The sequence below is a fragment of the Fusarium falciforme genome, chromosome 4 (assembly GCF_026873545.1).
Source record: "Fusarium falciforme chromosome 4, complete sequence".
NCBI classification, from domain to species: domain Eukaryota; kingdom Fungi; phylum Ascomycota; class Sordariomycetes; order Hypocreales; family Nectriaceae; genus Fusarium; species Fusarium falciforme.
This window is the reverse complement of record NC_070547.1, coordinates 2,727,345-2,747,092: the sequence shown is the minus strand read 5'-3', so window position 1 is coordinate 2,747,092 and position 19,748 is coordinate 2,727,345. Positions and strand designations below refer to the sequence as shown.

Here is a 19,748-nt window from a genome sequence, read left to right as displayed (position 1 = left end):
TTAAAGGCCGTGTCATGAAGTTCATGTTCATCTTTTCTGAGAACACCAAAAGAACCATGTGAGCTCTTAAAAGGCATCCTCAAAGGGGCAGTCGACGCTGTCGTGGCCGTCGCGCTCGCACAGAGCACACCACTTCTCGGGGTCCATGATGCCGCTCTCCTTGCCGGCGACGGGGCCAGACTCCATGGGGTTGGGCAGGATCCTGACGGCGGGCGAAGGAGGACCGGGGTTCTTGGTCTTGAAGGGCGACAGAGGAGCCGGCGCATCGTCGCCAGTGGGGGTGTGAGGCTTCAGCGCGTCGCGGTGAGAGTCCTTGATCTTGACATCGCCGTTGGTCTTGGCGCCGTCAGGGCCGAACATGTTGGTGCATGTCAGGATGTCGTGGCCGTTAGTCTCGCAAATCTCGCACCAGAGGGTGCTAGTCTCGGTGGCGTTGGAGTAGACATCGCTCTCGGGCATCGTGTCGAGGGTGCTGGCCCGCTTGTGAGTAGGCTCGACTGGGCGATTCTCCATGGCCTGGGTCAGGACGACCGTGTCGCGAGAGTCCCTCAGCGAGGACCTGTTGGCAGCCTTGGTGGCTCCGGCCGCCTGTCGGAAAGACTCGAGCTCCTTCTCAAGCTCGTCCTCCCGGCTGCTCTTCTTGTCTAGGATCGACTGCAGCTCAGCCACTTGTCGCTCGAGGTTATCGCGCGCAATCTTGTTCTCGACGGCGTCTCCTGCAATCATCGAGCCGGGTCTTGGAACAGGTGTCCTGTCTTCTCCGGGGACCGAGTCTCGGCTGAGAGAGTGGATGATAGCCTTGAGACCCCTGATCTCGTCATCTTTCTGCTCAAGCTCCTTGGAGGATACTGTGTCGCCGTTCGCACTGGCATTGTTGGGCGTTGTAGCCTTTTCACGCTCACGTCGAAGTTCCGTTCTTGTTCTTTCAACCTCTCCCCGGAGGAACTCGACTTCACCTCGAGCCTCTGCCTCTCCGCGACGAGCGTCCTCTAAACCTTCCTCGAGCTCTTGGACAAGTTCTTCCAGCTGCTTGAGTTGCGTGGCTACCGAGTCAACATCCAGGTTCCTTGACTCGAGTTCACGAAGCTCGCCCATCAACTCCTCTATCCTCTTTTCATACACGCGTTCTGTCTCGGTACTGGCCAACTCCAGGGTGTCGATGGTACTCCGGAAGTCTGCTCGATGGGCGTCGAACTCTGCCGTGAGCATCGCGATCTTGTCGTTCTTCTCCCGCAGCAACTGGCGAAGCTGCGCCGTGTCCTTGTTATCCCAGCTATTCCGCTGAGGCGCCAGTGATACTTCTGCCTGCTCCATAAGCCCCTGCAGTTCGACCAAGCTGCCCTCCATGTCAGCCAGAGTAGACGACTGCTCCTTGAGCTGTCGATCCCGGTCCTCGAGCTGAGATCTTAGGCGCTCAATCTCCTCTTCATTCGCGTTATTGGCGCGAGATGCAGGACGAATCTTCATGCTGAACGATGAGACAGATCCCATGCTGCCATTGGTCCCCGTCCGCTTGACTCCCATGGGGGTGGGATCATCATCAAGTCCAGAGATGGAACCCAGGGCAGACACGCTCCGGGGTCCGATACTAGGCTTGCGATCCAGCTTGGATGTCCTCTTGCTTGGGTCTCCAGAGGTGCCGCGCACACTCTGGGCGAAGCGCGCGTTTGTCGGGCTACCATATCTTGATGGCGTCTTGGCCGGAGTGGTCATAGATGGTCGTGGTCCAGGCGTCATCTGCATTCGGCGGACAGGGGAGTCGGGACGGGGGAGTGAGGTCCTTGGCGCTCGCTTCTGCTGGGGACTGGGAGCTCGTGCACCGGGACCAACTGAAGCGCTAAACTTGGGCAGGCCGGGGGTCGGAGGAGTGTAGTTGACAGAATTCTGGTTTCCAGCCCTCAGGCCCCCATAGTTGCTGGTGCTCGGAGTCATGGGGAAGGATGGAATCGACTCGCGGCGTACGGCTTTGGCTACGGGGAGGAAGATGCCAGCACCGGGGATGGTGGTGGTGAAGTATGAGATCCTGCCATGATCAGTCGCAAGTCCAGAAAGAAAACAGAGGTCACCATGTAATCTTACCCATCGACATCGCCATCGTTCTTCCCTCGACTGGCAAAGTCTGGAAGCAGTTCGACGCCGGCAAAGATGCCCCTTTTGCCCTGAACAGGACCAACAAAACGAACGGTACCCTGCAAGCCACCAGGAACATCGACCGTGTCGCCGAGAGCGACATTGGCGGCCTGGGAACGGCCTGGTGTTGTAGGAATCATATTCTGGGACGAGTCGCTCAGGACGGAATCGACGGCGTAACTCTCAGTGACATCGGGGATGCTGGCAAGAGAGCCTGCGTTGAGCTGGGCGAGGGAGGCCTTGCGAGGCAGCGGCGGAGCGAGACGCGAATGAGAAGCGTATGCGGACTTGAGATTCGGGGTCGAGACGGCGCTGTTTGGTCTCCTGAGGCCTCGCGACGATGACTTGGGTCTCAACTGTGGTGTGTGTGATCTGGGAGGAGCGGCGGATGTTGTTGTTAAAGTGGCAGAAGGCATCTTGGGCTCAGGCGAGGCGAGGCAGGCCCGGCTGGGGGCCCTTATTTCGCTGGAGATTGATTGATTTGCAGAGGGCGTGTCTGGATTTGTTTACACCCCACGCCGGATGCGGAAAATAGGGGGGCAACCTTGTGTCGTGGGAGCAACCAAGGAGTGGCCTCGGCGGTGCCTGGCGCTGTGTGGGCGCTATGGCGCTGTTTGGTGCGCTGGCGAAGGGCCCTGAGTAACGGGCCAGAGCACTGATGCTGGCTGTGATTAGCTCCCGTCCCGTCGATTTAGCAACTCGAGCACGGCCTTATTGGCACCCGACGAGACGAGTGACTCAAAGGCTGATTGATGGTGATGGATGGGCGAATGAGGCTAGCGGAAATCCGGGCCAGAAATGAAATTGACAGCTTGTTCCTGGCGACGTGAATGGCCGTGACGCAGTGGGTGGAGAGAAGAGGCAAGAATGGCGAGATGGTGGGGAAGCAGCGAGATGACGGAGAGGGAGAAGAAGAAAGAAGGTGAAGAGAAGAGGGCAGAGGGGATCAAGTAGTATTGATCCAAGTGGGATAGATAATATGCACGAGAGAGAAAGAAGAGAGAGTGGAAGGTCGGCTGACGGAGCAAGTGGAGAGGCGAAGCTATTGATTGTTGTCGTTGCTGCCGCAGCTGTTGATGCGACGGCGGATGAATTGCAGTTGCAGTGGTGATGCAGATGCCGATCAGACGGAAGAAATGAACGTGGCGAAAGCCAAAAAGCGGAAAGAGTGAAAGGATGGAGTTTGTTCCTCAAAAAGAGAAAGAAAAGCCAAAAGAGACCAACCGCAAACAAGGGGCAGCCAGCGCCCTTTTCTTACTTCTCCTTCTTGGTCGTTTGTCCCGGCAAAGGCGTCACCTTTTCCCTCTTCCCGACGGCGTCGGGATCCTCCTCCTGTTTTAGTCCCTTGATCAGGTTGGGTTTGGCTGCCACCGCCTCTGCACGGCCGGTCCCTTCCTTCTCCACGAGACGATGCAGGGGGTGTCTTGGACGACCGACTTCAGGGGATCGACGGAGCTGGAGGTTTGAAGATAACCCGGGGAAGTAGAGCCAGGGTCTGCTAGAAACCTGAAATGATGATGCTGCGAGGCGGGATCAGATGATGAGATGGACAAAGAAAAGAAGAAAGCAGATGCAGCTGGAAAGAGAGACCAAGAGAGACAGGAAAGAATGAGAGTTGATTGATGGATGCAGTCTAGACAACGCCTTTGCTGTCAGCCTGAGTACCTACTTAAAGTTGTCGTTGCAGCAGAAATGTACAAGCCCAGCCAAACCAAACCATCAGACAAGACGGAACCCCTCCCTTTATCCATGGCCCGACCCTCTCCTGCACTGCAACTGCGTTGTCATGATGCGCATCTGCAAGCTCCATGTTGTTTACATGCAAACAATCCTCTCCGCTCTGTCGCCATGGCATCGTCTGTAACCGTCCCGCTTTGCCTGCATCTCGCTGCATCACCCGTCACCTCTGGCCTCTAGCTCACCGCCAATGGCAGACGCCAACCCACGATGCCATCTGCAATCGCCGCCGAAACCGCCCGCCGTCAGCCTCCCATTCGTCCCTGTCAGCTAGCCACCCCTGGACCGCACCCCCATCTTGTGGCATTGGCTTTTTACCATGATGACCGCGCGCGGGTTGTCATGGACAGTTCCGGCCGTTTCGTCATGAGCTTTGACAAGCTGCCAATTCAATTGACAAGAATAGCCGCCCCGGGTTCGGACCATCGGACGGTCTAACCAGCTCTTCAGACACGCCGTTGGTCGTATGACACATGGCCCCATGCAGAATCTCTCTTTTCCACTTCTCGACCCTTCAATCGAGAGCCAGCACTTATGATGGCTTGCTGTCTTAACCGCCCTCATTTAGTCTCAGGACACGAACCCAACGATTTCGGATCCAATGGCATGCTCAATTGAACTTTGGCCATGCGATTCGCCTAACTACAAAGGGGAAAGTCTCCCTGCTGAAGACCAAAGGCTGGGTGATTAGCGACGCATTGGCGATTCGTCCTCGGCTCCAGTCATGCTCCCAGGCCCAGCCAATGCAAGTTGATCGCTTGGTTAGATATTGACAATCTAGCTGAGCCATGTTTTGTAAATACCTCCAGGGCTTGACACATTCAACTAGCATGTCTAGAGGGGTTGAAGAGGGCTGGTAGGTTAATTTATTGCAAATAGTCATTGCCCACCCTTGAAGTCCTCCAGCCCTTCAAACTCATCCCTCTCGACCTTGAGTGGAGGAGTAACACATGGCTCACATGGGCGCGTGGAGCGATAGACATGGTGATTAGATAGAGGCGCGCGGCAATTGTGCAAATGAGGCTTGCTAATGGCGAAGAGAGAGGTGTGGAAATGTATGTGGAAAATGTAATGTTTTTCGCGCCGTGGTTTCGCAATAGAGGCGACAGTCTTGACGTCAGGTCGGTCATTAGAGTCGAGGACAAGAGGGTAGTGAACATCGGCATGCCTCTTCTTGCTTCTTTGCCGCCTTGTCGGTTCTGACCCTCCCAGCTCCCCTGGGCCTTATTGGCTTTTCTTGCTGGCATACGGCGATTCTGTCTCATTGGGCCTTCAACTCGGCGTTTCTGCTTGCTTCCCGATCGCACCCTTCCGTCAGGATCTGGAGGCGAGGCTTGCTGACTCTTGCTCGCCTGGACTTGGCGCTCGTTCTCTGCTGGGAGTCGAACGAACCGGAGGTATAGCGAAAGGCAGGAGAGGCGTAGATGTTCTTACGAACATGGGTGAGGATATTGTCAAGAGGCTTGGATCAGTTCTGGTGAGTGACTGGACGCCCCCTCCCGAGACTCGGGGGTCTATTGAGCCCATCCCCGGCTTTTCTGGCTTTGTCATTTTCGAAGGAGCCTTTCAGAGCTAGTCGGCGGCCCATCTGCCGGGTCGACGCTCTCGGAGGCTTACATGTAGTGCCACCAGCAGGAGGGGTGGAAGCAGCATTAACAAGGACGTAGCCACTGGATTCAAACCTCGTGCTCTAAGAGACAATCCAGCGCTTATTGTGATAAACAGAGAGGTCGAGGGACATGCCATCGCTGACCGAGCTCAACTCATACTCAAAATGCCAGAACTTCTGAACTTCATTCCCTTGGGGGCAACAGGTCCCACCCCCGGTTACTCGAGATTGTTATCGAAATAGCTATTGACCATGTTAGACTATCATTTCTCTGTTTGGCACATACTTACCCGTCATCAGGCCCAACCTCAAAGGCCCAGTCCTCGTCCTCATCCCCATGCTCACCCTCGCTCTCCTCGATGTGGTGAGAGAACAGTTGAGCCCTCACCTGCTCAACTGAAACCCTTTGAGGCTGTGATGCACCAGTGGGAGCCGCGGCAGCAGAGGCGCTACTTCTTGAATTGAAAGACACAGCCTGGGAGCAGAGGCGCTGGTTGTCGTGGTAGACAGAAACGTGGAGGAATTTGCCATTACTGACAACTCGTAGTTTATACTTAAAGTAATGGAACTCTTTTCTGTCTGCATTCTTCTAGCGAGGAAGCTCGCTTTAATTAGGGATTTAAGGGACCTTAATGCTACCTAGTATCTAGATAGTTTTATCCTAGCACTCTGGGGGGGTTTGGGCGTCGGATATTATAATGTCGATGAGAATAGGGCTATCTAGGGTTCTTATATCCTGCTAGGAAATAAACCCGAGCGGGTAGTTAGCTCAGATAAATTAATTCTAAGAGATAAAAGTATTGGCGGTGACTTACTACTATAAGGTGCACTACTAAAGGGATTTAATAAATAATATTAATAAGCTAGAGGGTCTAATTAGTAGCTAGTCAAGCAGAGCGTGCCCGGCAGCGAGTGGAACTCTCCCTATCTTGATCCTTACACCATCGTGAGCCTCGATGCTCAGAAGGGCAGCATCACCATGTACCAGTCCCTCATGTAAGGTTAGCCTTCACATCTGCAGACCACCGCAAGTCTGACCCGTGGTTCACAGTGCTGTCTCCGACGGAAGACTCCAGCGGTGCCTGGGTCGAACCCAGTGAGAAGCTTGTTGTTGGCATCTAGCAAAACATAAAACCAGCCAGCCGTCTTGCGTCGCATGCCCAACGATAGATCGTCCTTTCGATCGCGAAGTTCGCAAAGCTCGTCGCCAATAAGACCTTTTGCATCGCCATCTAAGATCCGGTGATCAGGTTTGGGAGAGGCGTCGCGAGAGAACGGACGGCCGGGCATGTGGCCCGGCTCGAATCGATGGTAGTTGGCGGACCCGGTATCGGTTTGGGTCCTGGCCGCAGTCCACACGTTCGCCTTCAGCTTACCGCAGGCCAATACACAGAGCCATCCATGCAACTGCAGTTCCTCATTCGCCATGAGGCAGACCTTGATCGTTTCTTGGACGTGATCATTGGTGTTGCGGACTCTGGTAAATCCTTCATAATGGAGATGGTTCTCTTCTCACAATTTGGGGTTTGCCCTTCAGAGACAGACCAGTAAATACCACTGCAGAGACGACAGAGATGATGGTTTCATAGCCTGGACAGCCGGGAAGGCTGTTTCTCTGCCACCCTCTCGCGCCAACTCTCTCAAGCCCAATAAGCTACCTCTTCTGCCCTCCCACTCCAACCCTCCTGAGCCTCCAGACCCTGATGGAAGGGTGCGATTAGGAAGCAAGCAGAAACACGGAGTTGAAGGCCAGAGGCCCGAGGCCAGATAAGGCCAGACGACGCCAGAGCCAGCAAGCCTCGCCTCCAGATCTTGATGGAAAAGTGCGATTGGGAAGCAAGCAGAAACGCCGAGTTGAAGGCCAAAACGGCCATTCTCGACAAAATTGCGGCCCTGCGCCCAAGTTGAGTCCCGCCGTCGTTAGTCATAAGCCCCGTGAGGGCGAAGTGACGAAGGAGCTGGTCCTGCGAACAGCGATGACTTCATCCATGACCGGCCGCAATGGCCTGCCCGACGCCTTGAGGAACCGCCCGGAACCCAAGGTCGCGGTGGCGACGACTCTGGCACCCCAACGAGATAGAATCACCGCACACCAGCAAAAAAAAAAAAAAACCGACAAGGCGACAAAGAAGCAGGAAGAGGCGGCGTGGAAGGGCACGGGTACAAGGCCGTGCTGCGAGACTCTCCCTCTCTAGCCTCCAGCCTCTCTGGTTGTGCCGGTGTCGCTTTTAGGGTCCTGTTCAGGATGGAGGAGGTAGTCACTTAGCCCTCCTAGGCCTCTCCGGCCTCTCTCTAGCCTCCTCTCTGGCCCTAGGTCCCTACGGCCTGCGGCCTGCGGCCTTTTAGGGTTAGGATTCTCTCTAGCCTGCGGCCTCGATGCCTACTACTCCCAGATCTCTCTACCCTCTGGCCTTGAGAGGAGAGGGCAGCAATTACTGCCTGGTCTTCCTCCCCCTCCGCAAACCGATCCCCGCCTAGCACGACGACTCACGACATCGAACTACAACGGTCCCTTATGTCAAAGGACATAAGCCTTAACCAGACCTATATGGAAGCTATGTAAACCAAACCTGATTCTATCTCAGGGGCTACTTTCAACGCACAGTTCTGGTCAACGCGGACAAACCTTCTTCGAGCCCATGCTATCGAGACCAACCAAAAGAGGGGAGCCTATAACGTTCTCTCGACAGTAAAGCCCAAGACTATCAATAGAGAGCTCAAGCTCAATATTAGTGTTAAGCAGGTTCAGATGATCTTCGCCCAACATCCTCTGATCAAGCGCGTCTACAACGAGAATGTGCCTCGGCTTTCAGAGGCCGAGTTACCCTCGCCACTCAGAAGTTCATCGTCGACATCGCTGCCGATGCATACCAGTACAGCCGAATCCACGCGGGCGCATGTTCCAACACGAATAACCCCAAACGTTTGGCTGCTTCCAGAGGATAGAAAAGCCTTGGGCTGAACGGTAAGGCTAAGTGGCAGCTATGTATATAAGGTAGGTAGCCTGGTCTGAGGTCGCCGCCATTCAGGGAGACAACGCGCGCAAAAGCGAAGCAATGTGTGGATTTCAATGGATTGGTGAATACGAGAACGCTAGGCGATAACCATCCATTCATGCGGGGGTTAAAAGAAGCATATAACACCGTCTATAATATTCCAGTACACACTCACCTAGGAAGAAGCAAGATTCATTGGGTCCAAAAAGTGTCCTTCGCAATAAGGCATATCCCACCTGAGATGGTCCATCTGAGTCATATTGCTAACCTCTATGTTTAGGAAGGATACACGCTTTTGTTTCAGCGTCGGAGACTTTGTAAAGTCAAGACATGATACGCCCGACTTATCAGTTTATTTGTCCACACGCGAGTAACGACATCATATATGTTTGCCTATGCCGAGTTTGTCTCTGCGAGGGAGGAGAATGATGGCGAAATGAGGGAGTTGATCTTGGAGGTTCCCATCTACAAGTTGAGTGGTGATCATCAGATCGTGGGTTTACCAAGCATTGCCCCTGAGAAAGCCTGGATGGTGCCGAGATATGGGAACACATTTTTGTTCATCCCTCATAATGTATACTTCATGTAGGAGAGATAGATCTAAAGCAAATTCCGTCGCAATAACATTTGAAGTCATCGAGCTCGCCCATGATATCATATTACTCCCAGTGAAGCCCAGAAATTGCCAGCTTAGGGGGCCTTTATGATACTCTTCATATCGCAATAGCTTTTCCCCCAATAAACCATCTTCCATAGAAACCATAGGAAATCATTGACGCTTCGCAATAGATCATGCCTAGCCCCCTCTCACATCTGGCCCCCGTCATGTTTTAGTGTTGAGCCCCTCAGAGCAGAGAACCTGACCGTGCACACAGACTTCTCCTCCTTCAACATCTCTTTGTCTTCCAAGTTCCTCTATCGCGCCCTTGAGTCATCTCTTCCGCGTTCTCTGCTGTCCACTGCTAGATACTGGGAGAAGCGCGTCCCAGAGCGCCGCATGCCTTCTTCTCTGCTTCTCTCAGAGCTCTCACTTCCTCCTCCATGCTTTTGGATTGTCACTAACCTGTCGATTTCTTATCCCGCACGCGTCTTGCCGCCGCCCGCTTGCCCTGCCTCCCTCGCTCTATCCACCCACGCTATACACGCGTCCACAACAGCGACAGCGGCATCTACTCTGACGTATGTCCTCCGAATACAAGCTGCCGGATCTGTCTCTGTTTTGTCAAGAGCTTGACATGTATTCTCTGGTTGGGCAGGTGAGCAGGAAGCATGCCGTCTCTAAGGACGAATACACTGACACCACCGCGAGCTTTCTGGCAGAAGGGATAGACGGGGTAGCCGTGGAGGTGTATACAAAGGGAGAAGTAAGTCAGGCCCCTGTTACCAAAGTTTATGCTGAGCTAAGGGTGTGTGGTGATCTTTGGTGGGACACTGGTAGTTGGTACGTCATTAGGCTATTGCGATTCACATACTCCGTACCTCAGCTTGACAGGATAATCTGGTATTCACCCCTAGGCCCACCCATCCACACTACACCAGTTACTTAGTCGCAACGCACAGCTGGGAGCTCCTTCTGACTAGTAGGTGGAGATCTCTTCTCACTATCACCAAGGACACCGGGCCTGGGGCTAACAACCTGTTTCTCCCCCTTGACTTAGAACTCCGCTATGGGATAGGTGATAACCCGACTCGGGTCAGTATCGTGAGTCCAATGCTTCTATATCTTCTTCCACTAAATCCAGCCGCCCTGCGGGTAGTCATTGTTGACCGCGAGTTAGTGTTACTACCTAAGAGCAACTTTGCCCACCACCACCAACTTCTCAACCTCTATTCACTATCCGAAACCAGGACAAAATGATCACAGCTGTTTTGAGACTTGAGGGCTATATTGTTAACTAACCGGGTTGAGAATGGGGGCCATGTAGCGCGTCTCTCTACCATCTGGGTTGGGTATGTTCTCCTTTCATATGGTGCGGTACACATATCTGGCCATGACATACGACCACTTACTTGACGTCCTGAATAGCTTCAAGCACTCGCAACAGACACCTGCCAGGCATCATGTCTAGCCTTAGAGGTCATGGGAACACCAGGGAGGGATAACTGGTTTCTACTCACCATCTGCTGCACACACTTGATAGACAATTGAACTCTCCATAGGAACAAGTGCCCAGTACCCTGAGTTCAAGTTATGCCAAGTGTAAGTTATCCCTGAGAGTCGCAATAGGGATTAGACTGACCATAGGCTACTTCTGGGACTAAGCCTAGCCTCAGAGCTGGCCCTGGGACACCAGGCATATCACCACAGGGGCAAAGGGCTTCTACACCAGCGATATACTCTGAGAGCGCCTTTTGGTATGGTTTCCACCTTGATCGAGGGTGTAGAGGTGCCGGAGGTTATTCTGACGATGCGATAGGGTCGCGCGGAATTGGGGTCGCGACAAGGCCGCTCAGGGAGAGCAAGCGATATCGATTCTTCTATGAGCAGGACATTTGAGTGAGTGAGACCACTAGAAACATGTTCTCTGGGTCATTCTGGATTGATTGATGCTAATTTCGAGGCGGCGCAGGTAGGTTTTTGACATCCCATTCAAAACACCAAGGCCAGCAGACTCGCGATAATCGGACCCAGGTGCTCCCCAGTGTTGCGCATTGCTTCCCAGGAGAAAGGAAGGAGATTTCCAAGTTCTTGAATGGTTTCTTACTGATAAAATCAGGGATGCACGCTCACGCAAGCAAGTTTTTGACATTGGCCGTCAAAACACCAGACTTTCGCATCGCGACTCCTAACATCAACCTCACCCTCGCGACATCGTGAGTACATTCCCCCGAAATTTTTGGCTTTGATGGCTCTCAGTTACGAGCTTCTCCTCTCCGGCGAACCCAATCGAAAACTTTCCGCTTAGTTTCGGCGCGCCCAGATGACGAGATCGGAGAAGCCAGCGGGAGAGTACAGAGAGGGACAAACAGAAACAGTGGCGGGCGGCGAAATGGTGCATCGCAAGAGCGCAGCTGGGTAGAGAGTACATAGAATGCAGAAGAGTCTCGTCTTCGCAATAGCATAATCGCTGGCCAAAATGAAGCGAGGTGAAAACTGACTGTGGCCTGGAAAATAATGCTGCGACCTGGACATCGTGTCAAAGTTCAACATCAATTGCGACGCCAACATGAAAACTCGGTCAACATCCTACCACGCCTTAGACATAGCCGTCGCAATAGAATCATCTTCACAGGGGAACATATTATCCACCAGAACATTATTATTTCTCTAAAGACTATATGCTTCGCAATACTATCTGATTTTCAATATGCCACCGACATTCCAACATTGTGTGCATGTCAACATTATTCAAGTGGCCGACATGGTTATTGCGACAACACGACTTGCATAGCTGACATAAGTTTAGAAGCCAACATAAAAGTTGCACACGTCTCCAGCTTGTGTTCGCTGAACACTGTGTTTGACCCACAGAGTCTAACACCAGAACAAAGGGACTCATGAGACATAGCTCCTCTAAGGATTCTAATAAAAATATCATTAATTTATTAAATAATACATATGAAACTTTGAAATTATGATCTCTTTTCATCTTAATTTTATTTAATTATTTAACTTTTTTCTTTAAATCCTCTTCTAAATGGGCACTCCGTTCTGTCCGGAGTACGTTCGATTGACTGGTGTGGATCCACTCCTCCCACTCACCCACACCAGAACACCTCTCTTCAAAAGCACACGCCGTTCGGGTGTTGACAATCACGGCCAGATCATCTCTCGTTCCTGCACCACCACCTGCATATCTATTTCACGAGTAATTCGTTCGAGCCTGGTGACAGGACACCCCGCCGCCAAGATGCGGTCCTAGAGGCCTGCCCTCCGCTCGGAAGTTTCGTGCCCACTTCTTCCCTTTCATAGGGTGACGGCGCCGGTGAGAAGCCTCAAGGCGAGCTCCCCAAAGGAGGATATCGAATCTGACGACCCGAAGGCATAGATCATCACTGGCAACGTCGCCCAGAAGCATCCATACATGGCCTTGTAGCACGCCAAGTACCACACATATTTGGTGAAGTGGCATATCGACAAGGAAGGCGCTATTGAAGATAACGGCCTGCCACTCGTTTTGCCCATTTCTCCCCCTTTATTTCGAGCACCAGCAGAGAATGAGAGTATGGAAGTGTACTTCACCTTGGCCCTCAGCGACGAAAACACTCAAGTTCGAATCAAACATGTAGAGTCTTCTCAGACTCTCCGAGCTGGAGTCCTTCGGGTATGTCTCGGTAGCCCCGATTTTACGATGACTGAAGCCGAAGGCAACGTAAGTTATCGCAGCTGCAATCTGTCCTGAATTAACATGCTGGCCAGTGACCAGGGCGATAAGCACCATGATGCTATCCAGACTTGATTCGACCATCTCATTGGATCATTGCGCAGGTCACGTCAAATCTCGACTCGGGACCAACTGGCCTTGGCAAGAACCATGGGAAACTAGCTAGTGTGCTGATCATGTTCCTTTACAAAGCTCGGGCGACTCAGTACCAACGGGCTATCCACCTTATGGTTGATTGTGAACCCTTCCCTCTCGATCGCGTCAAGGCCAAGACTCTCGATGACGATCAGGGTGATGAAGCTTACTTTTGTCTTTGTCGACTACATGGCTGTTTCTCATCCTGCGTTCACCACTGAGTCGTTCCGTGGCACCCTTGCTACAACTCGTGCTCGAGGATTCACCATTCTGGTTTTGAACCGTGGTCTCTTTGTCGGCTGGGAGACTCGAGATACAACACGCAAACGTGCCAACGAGATCTTCCGCCTCTATGACTTTTTCGCATCCAACAAGCTTGTGGTTCGAGTGCCATGCTGTTTGTATTGTCAGACACATGAACATGACACCGCTACCTGCCCAGAGGAGAAGCCATCATCAGGGGAATACGTCTGCAAGACTTGCGCCAACAAGAACGGCCACATTGCCGACACTTGCCCCACGCGTTCTTTGCCGAAACTATTCTACGACGGGACATGGTGGGAACGAGTGCTCTCTCGATCTGATCTGCACCCGATGTGGACTCGAGGGCCATTTCTCCTTCAAGTGTACCACCGTCGGTATTTCTTGCAGACTGTGCAACTCCAAAGATCACACTCAGTGGGCATGCCCAAGCCTCCACCCTGAGGAAGCCAAGGAATCGAAGGAGCAGACTCAGGAAGCCCAGGAAGCCCAGCAACCTTGCTACTTCTGCAGCGAGGTTGGACACGAGGTCAAGGATTGCCCCAAGAAGAGAGCGGTCAAGTGTTACGAGTGTGGTGAGTTTGGATACAAGAGAGGAGATTACCTTGAGCGCACCTGCAAGAATTGTGGACAGGAAACACACAGTGATGGTGAATGCCCGGTAGAAGTTTGCACTCGCTGTTATTGATATCGTCTCTGGCACACTCTGCGAAGCCCAGGATCACACTCAGTGGGCATACAAAAGTCAAGTCCGGCGCGCGTTTTCTTACGATGAGTGTATGGTCAGAATACTCATTTGTACCATCTAACAGATCTCTAAAATTGGCCTAGAATTATGATGTGAAATACTGAGTTTATGTTAATCCTTTATCTTTCTACTCTTAAATTATGATGCATATTAACAAGCCTTTGTAGAGTTTATCGAACATAACCATCATCGCGGTCGAGCTTCATGCGTCGAGCCTCTCCAATGAGATCAATCAACTCTTTTGCATTGGTCTTCCCAGGCGTGTGGGGATCTGCAATGACCTCGGACACGTCACGCAACTCGAATTCGCCGTAGCGAATGGTGTTTGGCGACTGGCAAACAATCCAACGGTCCCAGGAAAGCTCCGCCAAAGTGACAAGACGCAGACGTAGGCGATGGCCCCAAGTACTTTGCAACTACTGCAAGCTCGAGACATCTGTTGTGAGACTATCCAACCCGACTGACAAGAGTTCCATGGTCATGTCGTCTGCTGCTGCGTCGAGAATGGATATCATCTCCTTGACGACGCTTCGGGTCTCTTCCAGCGACCATTTGCTTGCGACACGAGCCCGGGGAATGGCAACAATCAGCGAAGCTGAGGTCGGATTAAGGTTGGACCAAGCTTTGGCGGCGGCACCAGCGCGAATATACATGCCCTCGAGACCGTATGTGGGCGGAGCGGAGCTAGTACGGGTGAAGGCGATGATGATCCTCTGATAGTCATCAGCTTGTTGAGTGATGAACCCGGCCTGGAGTCTGGTGCCATTTATCGTCATCCAACTGACCCATGGTCGATTCGTCACACGGTCATTGCTACCGCCTGCACCTGCCACTTCCTTCTCAGCGAGGCTTTAGAGGTGTCTATAGTGTTTGTTCCATTTCCCATAGAATATCCAAACGTTTGGTCTCAATCGATGACATTCTCGACCAGAATTATGCTTGAAAATCTCAAGGAGGCGTTCATCGGTGTCCTCGGTCTCGCTGTTGTTGCTGTGCTGTTCCTCCTCCTCCTCGGGCTGCTATAGTTTCAGTCCAGTGTGGATGTTCTTACGAGCATGGGCGATGATGTTGGCAAGAGGCTTGGGCCAGTGCTCGCGATTGACTGGAGCATACATGAACCAGTTATAGAAAAGCGCAGTCGCTGCAGTCGCTGCAGTCGCAGATTTGCCGAAGTGGTTGATAAGGAGAGCCGTGCAGGAAGCGGCTGACTCGGCAACACGAGTAAGCATAGATAGAGTGAGTTGTTTCGCGAACAGGTTCAAAGTGATCTTTCCAGCTCCGAGCTGGTCGATATACCTCCCTAGGCAGAGGGGAACTCAATGCGATATGCCGAGGACCAGCGTGGATCATCCTCGCTGGGCTCTTGAGCCATTTCGCTCTGTCGATACAATCGCTTTCATCAGAGTTTGGGACGAGTTCGTTGAGCTTATCCTGTGATATGTCCCGACCGAAGAAGTGGGCAGCTTTCTTGTTGATGGCGCTGATACGGTCCCGTTCTGTGAGGCTTTCCGTAATTACACCAGCCAGGCGATGGCCATGTTCCTTCAGCAAATTCTTCAACATTGGGATTTCGACGTTGCTTATGAATATCTTGCAACGTTCGCCGTTCTGAGGGAGGCTGACATCTTGTCCTGCAGGATCGGCCAAGCAAAGGAAAGATCGGTCGTGTGCCATGTGAGGAAGGGAGATGAAAAAGGCAGAGAGCTATTGTGAGTTGAGCTTTTAGATGGCCATCCACTGCAGGTGTTCATTGTAGTAAGCTCCAGCGACGTTGTACAGGAGATCCTGGTAGTCTGTCGCAAATTGTAAACCTCGAGCTGCCACTTCAGTGTATGGGAAACCATCCTCTCCGGGAGCGAGAAGTTGTCCGATGGTAAGGGTCTTGACGTCGGGTGCATGAGTGAAAAAGCGAGCAAGGGGATCTAACTCGGCATCTAATTTGGTTCGGGCTCGGATGATGTTTGACGTTGCGTTGACATCTTCGAACACTCCCGATGGAAAGTAAAGTTCGATGCGTTGCTCAGAGTCTGTGCTCATGGTCTCTCGAAGAGACTTCAGCTGGGTGTGCAGGTGCAGGCCATCTTGCCCCCTCACGAGCAGCTTGCTGAAAGAGCCAGGGTGAATTGCAAGTTGAGCAGCAGTGCACTTGATAGTCACGCGCACGACTGTGTCGGGTGCCGCCTAGGTCCCGTCACAGAAACATCCAAGGACGGACTTGGCCTCGTTCTCCTCTTGGACTTCGATCTCGGTCAAGTGCTTAGACCAGATAGTGATGTTACCAACTTGTTCGTCACCAATCCCCTCGAATCGCGAGCGGATAACTTGATGTGGGTGGATCCGAAGTCGTTCGGCCTTCCGAAGAATTCGAAGCAAGCATCGAGAGATCCCTTCCATGGACGAGGGAGAAACTTCATTGACTTCTTGGCAGGTGGGCTGATCGGAACGTCGTTGACCTTCAAGAGACCATAGATGGCTTTAGTCCAATGAAGTTCATCGCCGCCTGTGCGGTCGAACAAAGTCTGGACGGCATCATGGTGCTCGTCGCCCTGGTGACTGGTCAGCATATTGAAGCAGGTCAGGTTGCAGCTGCGATAACTCACATTGGACTTGGGCTCGGCCATCGTCAGGTGCTGTGAAGTCGGACGAGTGCGATCCGGTTCGTGCTTCGTGCGAGGTGAGATGTGAGATGGGATGCGTGCGATATGCGATGCGATAGTTACGCGATATGCGATATGCGATATATGGGGCGTCGTTCCTCTTCATATTCGTGTCTAAGGATAGCAATAAACATATCATAAGAACTGTTTAAATATTGCCTGTCCTTTCAATATATTCTATATAACCTAGACACCCCTTTGTAAAATATCATCATAAAAGATGCCAGGATTTGAGCGAGAGACGAGCATCTAACACCTGGTCCAACAGCTCGAATAGGGAGAGAGAGCACCAACTGCTTGGCATATGGGGTCTTCCCAGGTCCGATGTTGTGCTCCAGGGAAATATATGGAGAAGTAAATGTGAAGACTGAAGATCGCAGACTGAAATGACGCCGAGTATAATGTTGAGGGGAATAACGACATCGAGAAAGACGCCACAATCAGCACCATGTCGAACGAGAAACTGTAGATGCATAGACGGCTGGGAGTATTCACCAGCGGTGATCTAGAGTCGAGCGTGAAGACCCTGCCCGAGCGGTGGTATTGCCGTCACCATCGCCTTCCACAGTCTTTGGGGTAATCGTGAGAGAAAAGCCGCCCTCGGGTCTGGTATACTCTAGACCATCATCCTCAGAATCGTCGTCGTCATTCGCAGCTTCATTGACCTCGTTGCTAGCAGCTGTGTGTCCTTCCTGTTCACCGGTTGTGGCGGGCACCGTTCCCTCAGAAAGCCGAGCTGGTTGCGATGTGACTGCCTTGACGATCGCCATTGCCGCTGTAGTCTTGCCAGAGCCGGGGCCACTAGTCACGAAGGCCCAACCACAAGGGACTGAGCTGAGAGACTCGACAAGGCCAATAGCTTCACCCTTGAAAACACCCTCGTTGAGAGCGTGAGCGAGGCCGGGGAATGCCTGGAGGAAATCACGGATCGAGGGTGGCAGCCATGTATAGAAGGTAGGTAGCCTGGTCTGATATGGAAGGAACAACCTATTGGAGATGAGATAGAGCCCTGACTTATGTTGATATTATATAGTTGTTTTCCTAACTTTGTTTCAAGTTATGATATCATTAAGGATGAGATGAGGATGACTTTTAATAGGTCTTTTCCTAAACTAATATAAACATTGTAAGGAGTGTCTTGAAGGATTGCCAGAGGCGCGCTGCGTTCGTGGAGTGCCCCCTGGTTTGATATCGCCTGTGATGATCCATGCCTTTGGTTCAAAGAAGGCTATGGGGATAAGCGTCGTTATCTCTCGCATAGTGGCTGCCTCGTCGATGATCACAAGGTCAGGCTTGAAGAAGTCACGGAAAGTCGCAGTGAAAGCAGCAACTGGTGTGGTGATGACTGTGCTGCGCCATTGAACGCCCTGAGGAAATCTGCGTATACGTCCTTGAGACACACCTTCATGCAAGACTCAAGATTGTCTGTGTCGTCAAGTTCTTCGCCAACGACAGCTTTCTGTACGGGATCATTGAGGGCAGGGTACTGGTTTGTGTTCTTCTTGAAGTACTCGACTGCAAGAGAGTGAAGCGAAGAAGTGATGTTGCGACGCTTGGCATCCAGTTGGTAGGCAACAGAGGCATCATCGATACTGAGAGCAATGGTAGTCAGAGCATTTGCTGCCATAAAGTACGCGCCGATACCCAGGTCATCGGCATGGCGGAGGCCATCTTTGGCGGCTTGGCGGTCAAATTCCTTTGCGTGTTCTTGTTCGTTGGAGGAGGTTGCCATCTTCAACCCAGCCTTGACTTCACCATCCATTGGGTAAAGGCGCATCACGCCAGGTGCGTTCTGAATGCCCATGTTAGAATAGGTGTCGACCAGGCGAGAAGTGAATGCCTCCACAGCGACTTTGTTGCTGAGTCGGTAAAGGGCCTTCAATAGTGCCACAGAATTCTCAAGTTGAGCATCTCCACCTTCCATGGGAGAACTCTGACAATGACCTTGTCGGGGCAGGCCAGCTTGGCACGATGCGTAGCATCATCAACCAGCTTGTTCTGCGGATGAGTGCTGTGATCTCACGTATGGTTGCTGCCTCATCGACCACGATGATGTCAGGTTTATATAAGTTGCGAAAGGCGATAACGGTGCGTTGAAGAAAAGGAGGAGATTCTTGTACATAGGTGTAAGCGACATCCCCGGGCCCCAGGGCCGTTTCGTGACGAAGGGTCGCGGGGCTTTGTTGGAGGGGAGCACTTCCGTGAGTTGGCGACAAGTGACTCGGTGCAAAGGGAGGCTCGTTCTCTAACAGTGTTCCAACCGAAGGCACTGATGTTGCGACGCTTAGCGGATCGGTAGGCAACAGAGGCGGTATCAACACCAAGAGCAATGGTAGTCAACGCATATGCTGCGAGAAATTTCGAGTCGATACCCACGCCACTGGCATACAAGAGAGCCACTTCGACACCTTCTCGATCAAACACTGCTGGGCGATCTTGCTGCTCCGGGGAGTTCGTCCTCTTTAAGCCTGCCTTGACTTCACCTTGCATCGGGTAGAGACGCATCACGCCGGCGATACCAACGTCGGCATAGGTATCCAGCAGCCGGGAGGTAAATTCTTCAACCGCGGCATTGCTGTTGAGAAGGTAAAGGACCTTCAGCGGCTCCGCGATGACATCTGTCGTATCTCTTGAGCGTTCCCGGGGTCGAGGGCAAGGGTGAAGTAATCGGCTTGCAAATCAAAGTAAAGCAACCTTTTGCGATATGCTGAGGGACGGGTATCATCCAAGGTCAAACTGAAAAGACCCAGCCATCCTCATCTTCGGCCTATTTGATGGCCCATCAGAACTGGCCGCGGAGAGCCTTGGAGAAGATCCTTTCAAATGGCACGTCAAAGTTCTTGGCAAAGACGACAGCGAGTCGAGGGTCGACCATGACCATACAGGCGACCGCAAGCGCTTGACGATACTCCTCAACAGTACAAAGTTGCCACTCACCGGTTTCCCTACCTATTGTCAGGCGACACGACCAGTGAGATACTGCATGGTCCCTTCACTCCAAAAGAAGCCGAAAGACCTGATGCCCTTGTGTCAATACGACGCTCCACCATAGTCCCTCCACACTCCTCGCCACGGCTGATAGAGAGGGCTGTCATGCTTGCCATATCTACCCACTTCGAGTCGAGTGGTAGTCAGAAGAAGGTTGAATTT

General features: G+C 52.3%; 4 protein-coding genes across 4 annotated transcripts; 1 reads left to right on the top strand and 3 right to left on the bottom strand.

Annotated features, from left to right (window-relative positions):
* Nucleotides 1-66: 66 nt before the first annotated feature.
* On the bottom strand, nt 67-2,546 carry NCS54_00558500 (CAP-Gly domain-containing protein; the record flags this gene model as incomplete). The annotated part of the gene is made up of 2 exons (XM_053151082.1): nt 67-2,023; nt 2,080-2,546. 2 exons carry the CDS (start codon nt 2,544-2,546, stop codon nt 67-69), a joined length of 2,424 nt encoding a protein of 807 aa, XP_053007057.1.
* Nucleotides 2,547-13,076: 10,530 nt separating this feature from the next.
* NCS54_00558400 (CCHC-type domain-containing protein) lies at nt 13,077-13,637 on the top strand (the record flags this gene model as incomplete). The annotated part of the gene is made up of 1 exon (XM_053151081.1): nt 13,077-13,637. The coding sequence occupies one exon, from the start codon at nt 13,077-13,079 to the stop codon at nt 13,635-13,637; it is 561 nt and encodes a 186-aa protein (XP_053007056.1).
* A 2,026-nt stretch (nt 13,638-15,663) lies between these two features.
* Nucleotides 15,664-16,562, bottom strand: NCS54_00558300 (CCHC-type domain-containing protein; the record flags this gene model as incomplete). Its single annotated transcript, XM_053151080.1, has 3 exons — nt 15,664-16,122; nt 16,221-16,487; nt 16,542-16,562. The coding sequence occupies 3 exons, from the start codon at nt 16,560-16,562 to the stop codon at nt 15,664-15,666; spliced, it is 747 nt and encodes a 248-aa protein (XP_053007055.1).
* A 527-nt stretch (nt 16,563-17,089) lies between these two features.
* Nucleotides 17,090-18,402, bottom strand: NCS54_00558200 (CCHC-type domain-containing protein; the record flags this gene model as incomplete). Its single annotated transcript, XM_053151079.1, has 2 exons — nt 17,090-17,566; nt 18,001-18,402. The coding sequence occupies 2 exons, from the start codon at nt 18,400-18,402 to the stop codon at nt 17,090-17,092; spliced, it is 879 nt and encodes a 292-aa protein (XP_053007054.1).
* Between the last annotated feature and the right edge of the window lie 1,346 nt (nt 18,403-19,748).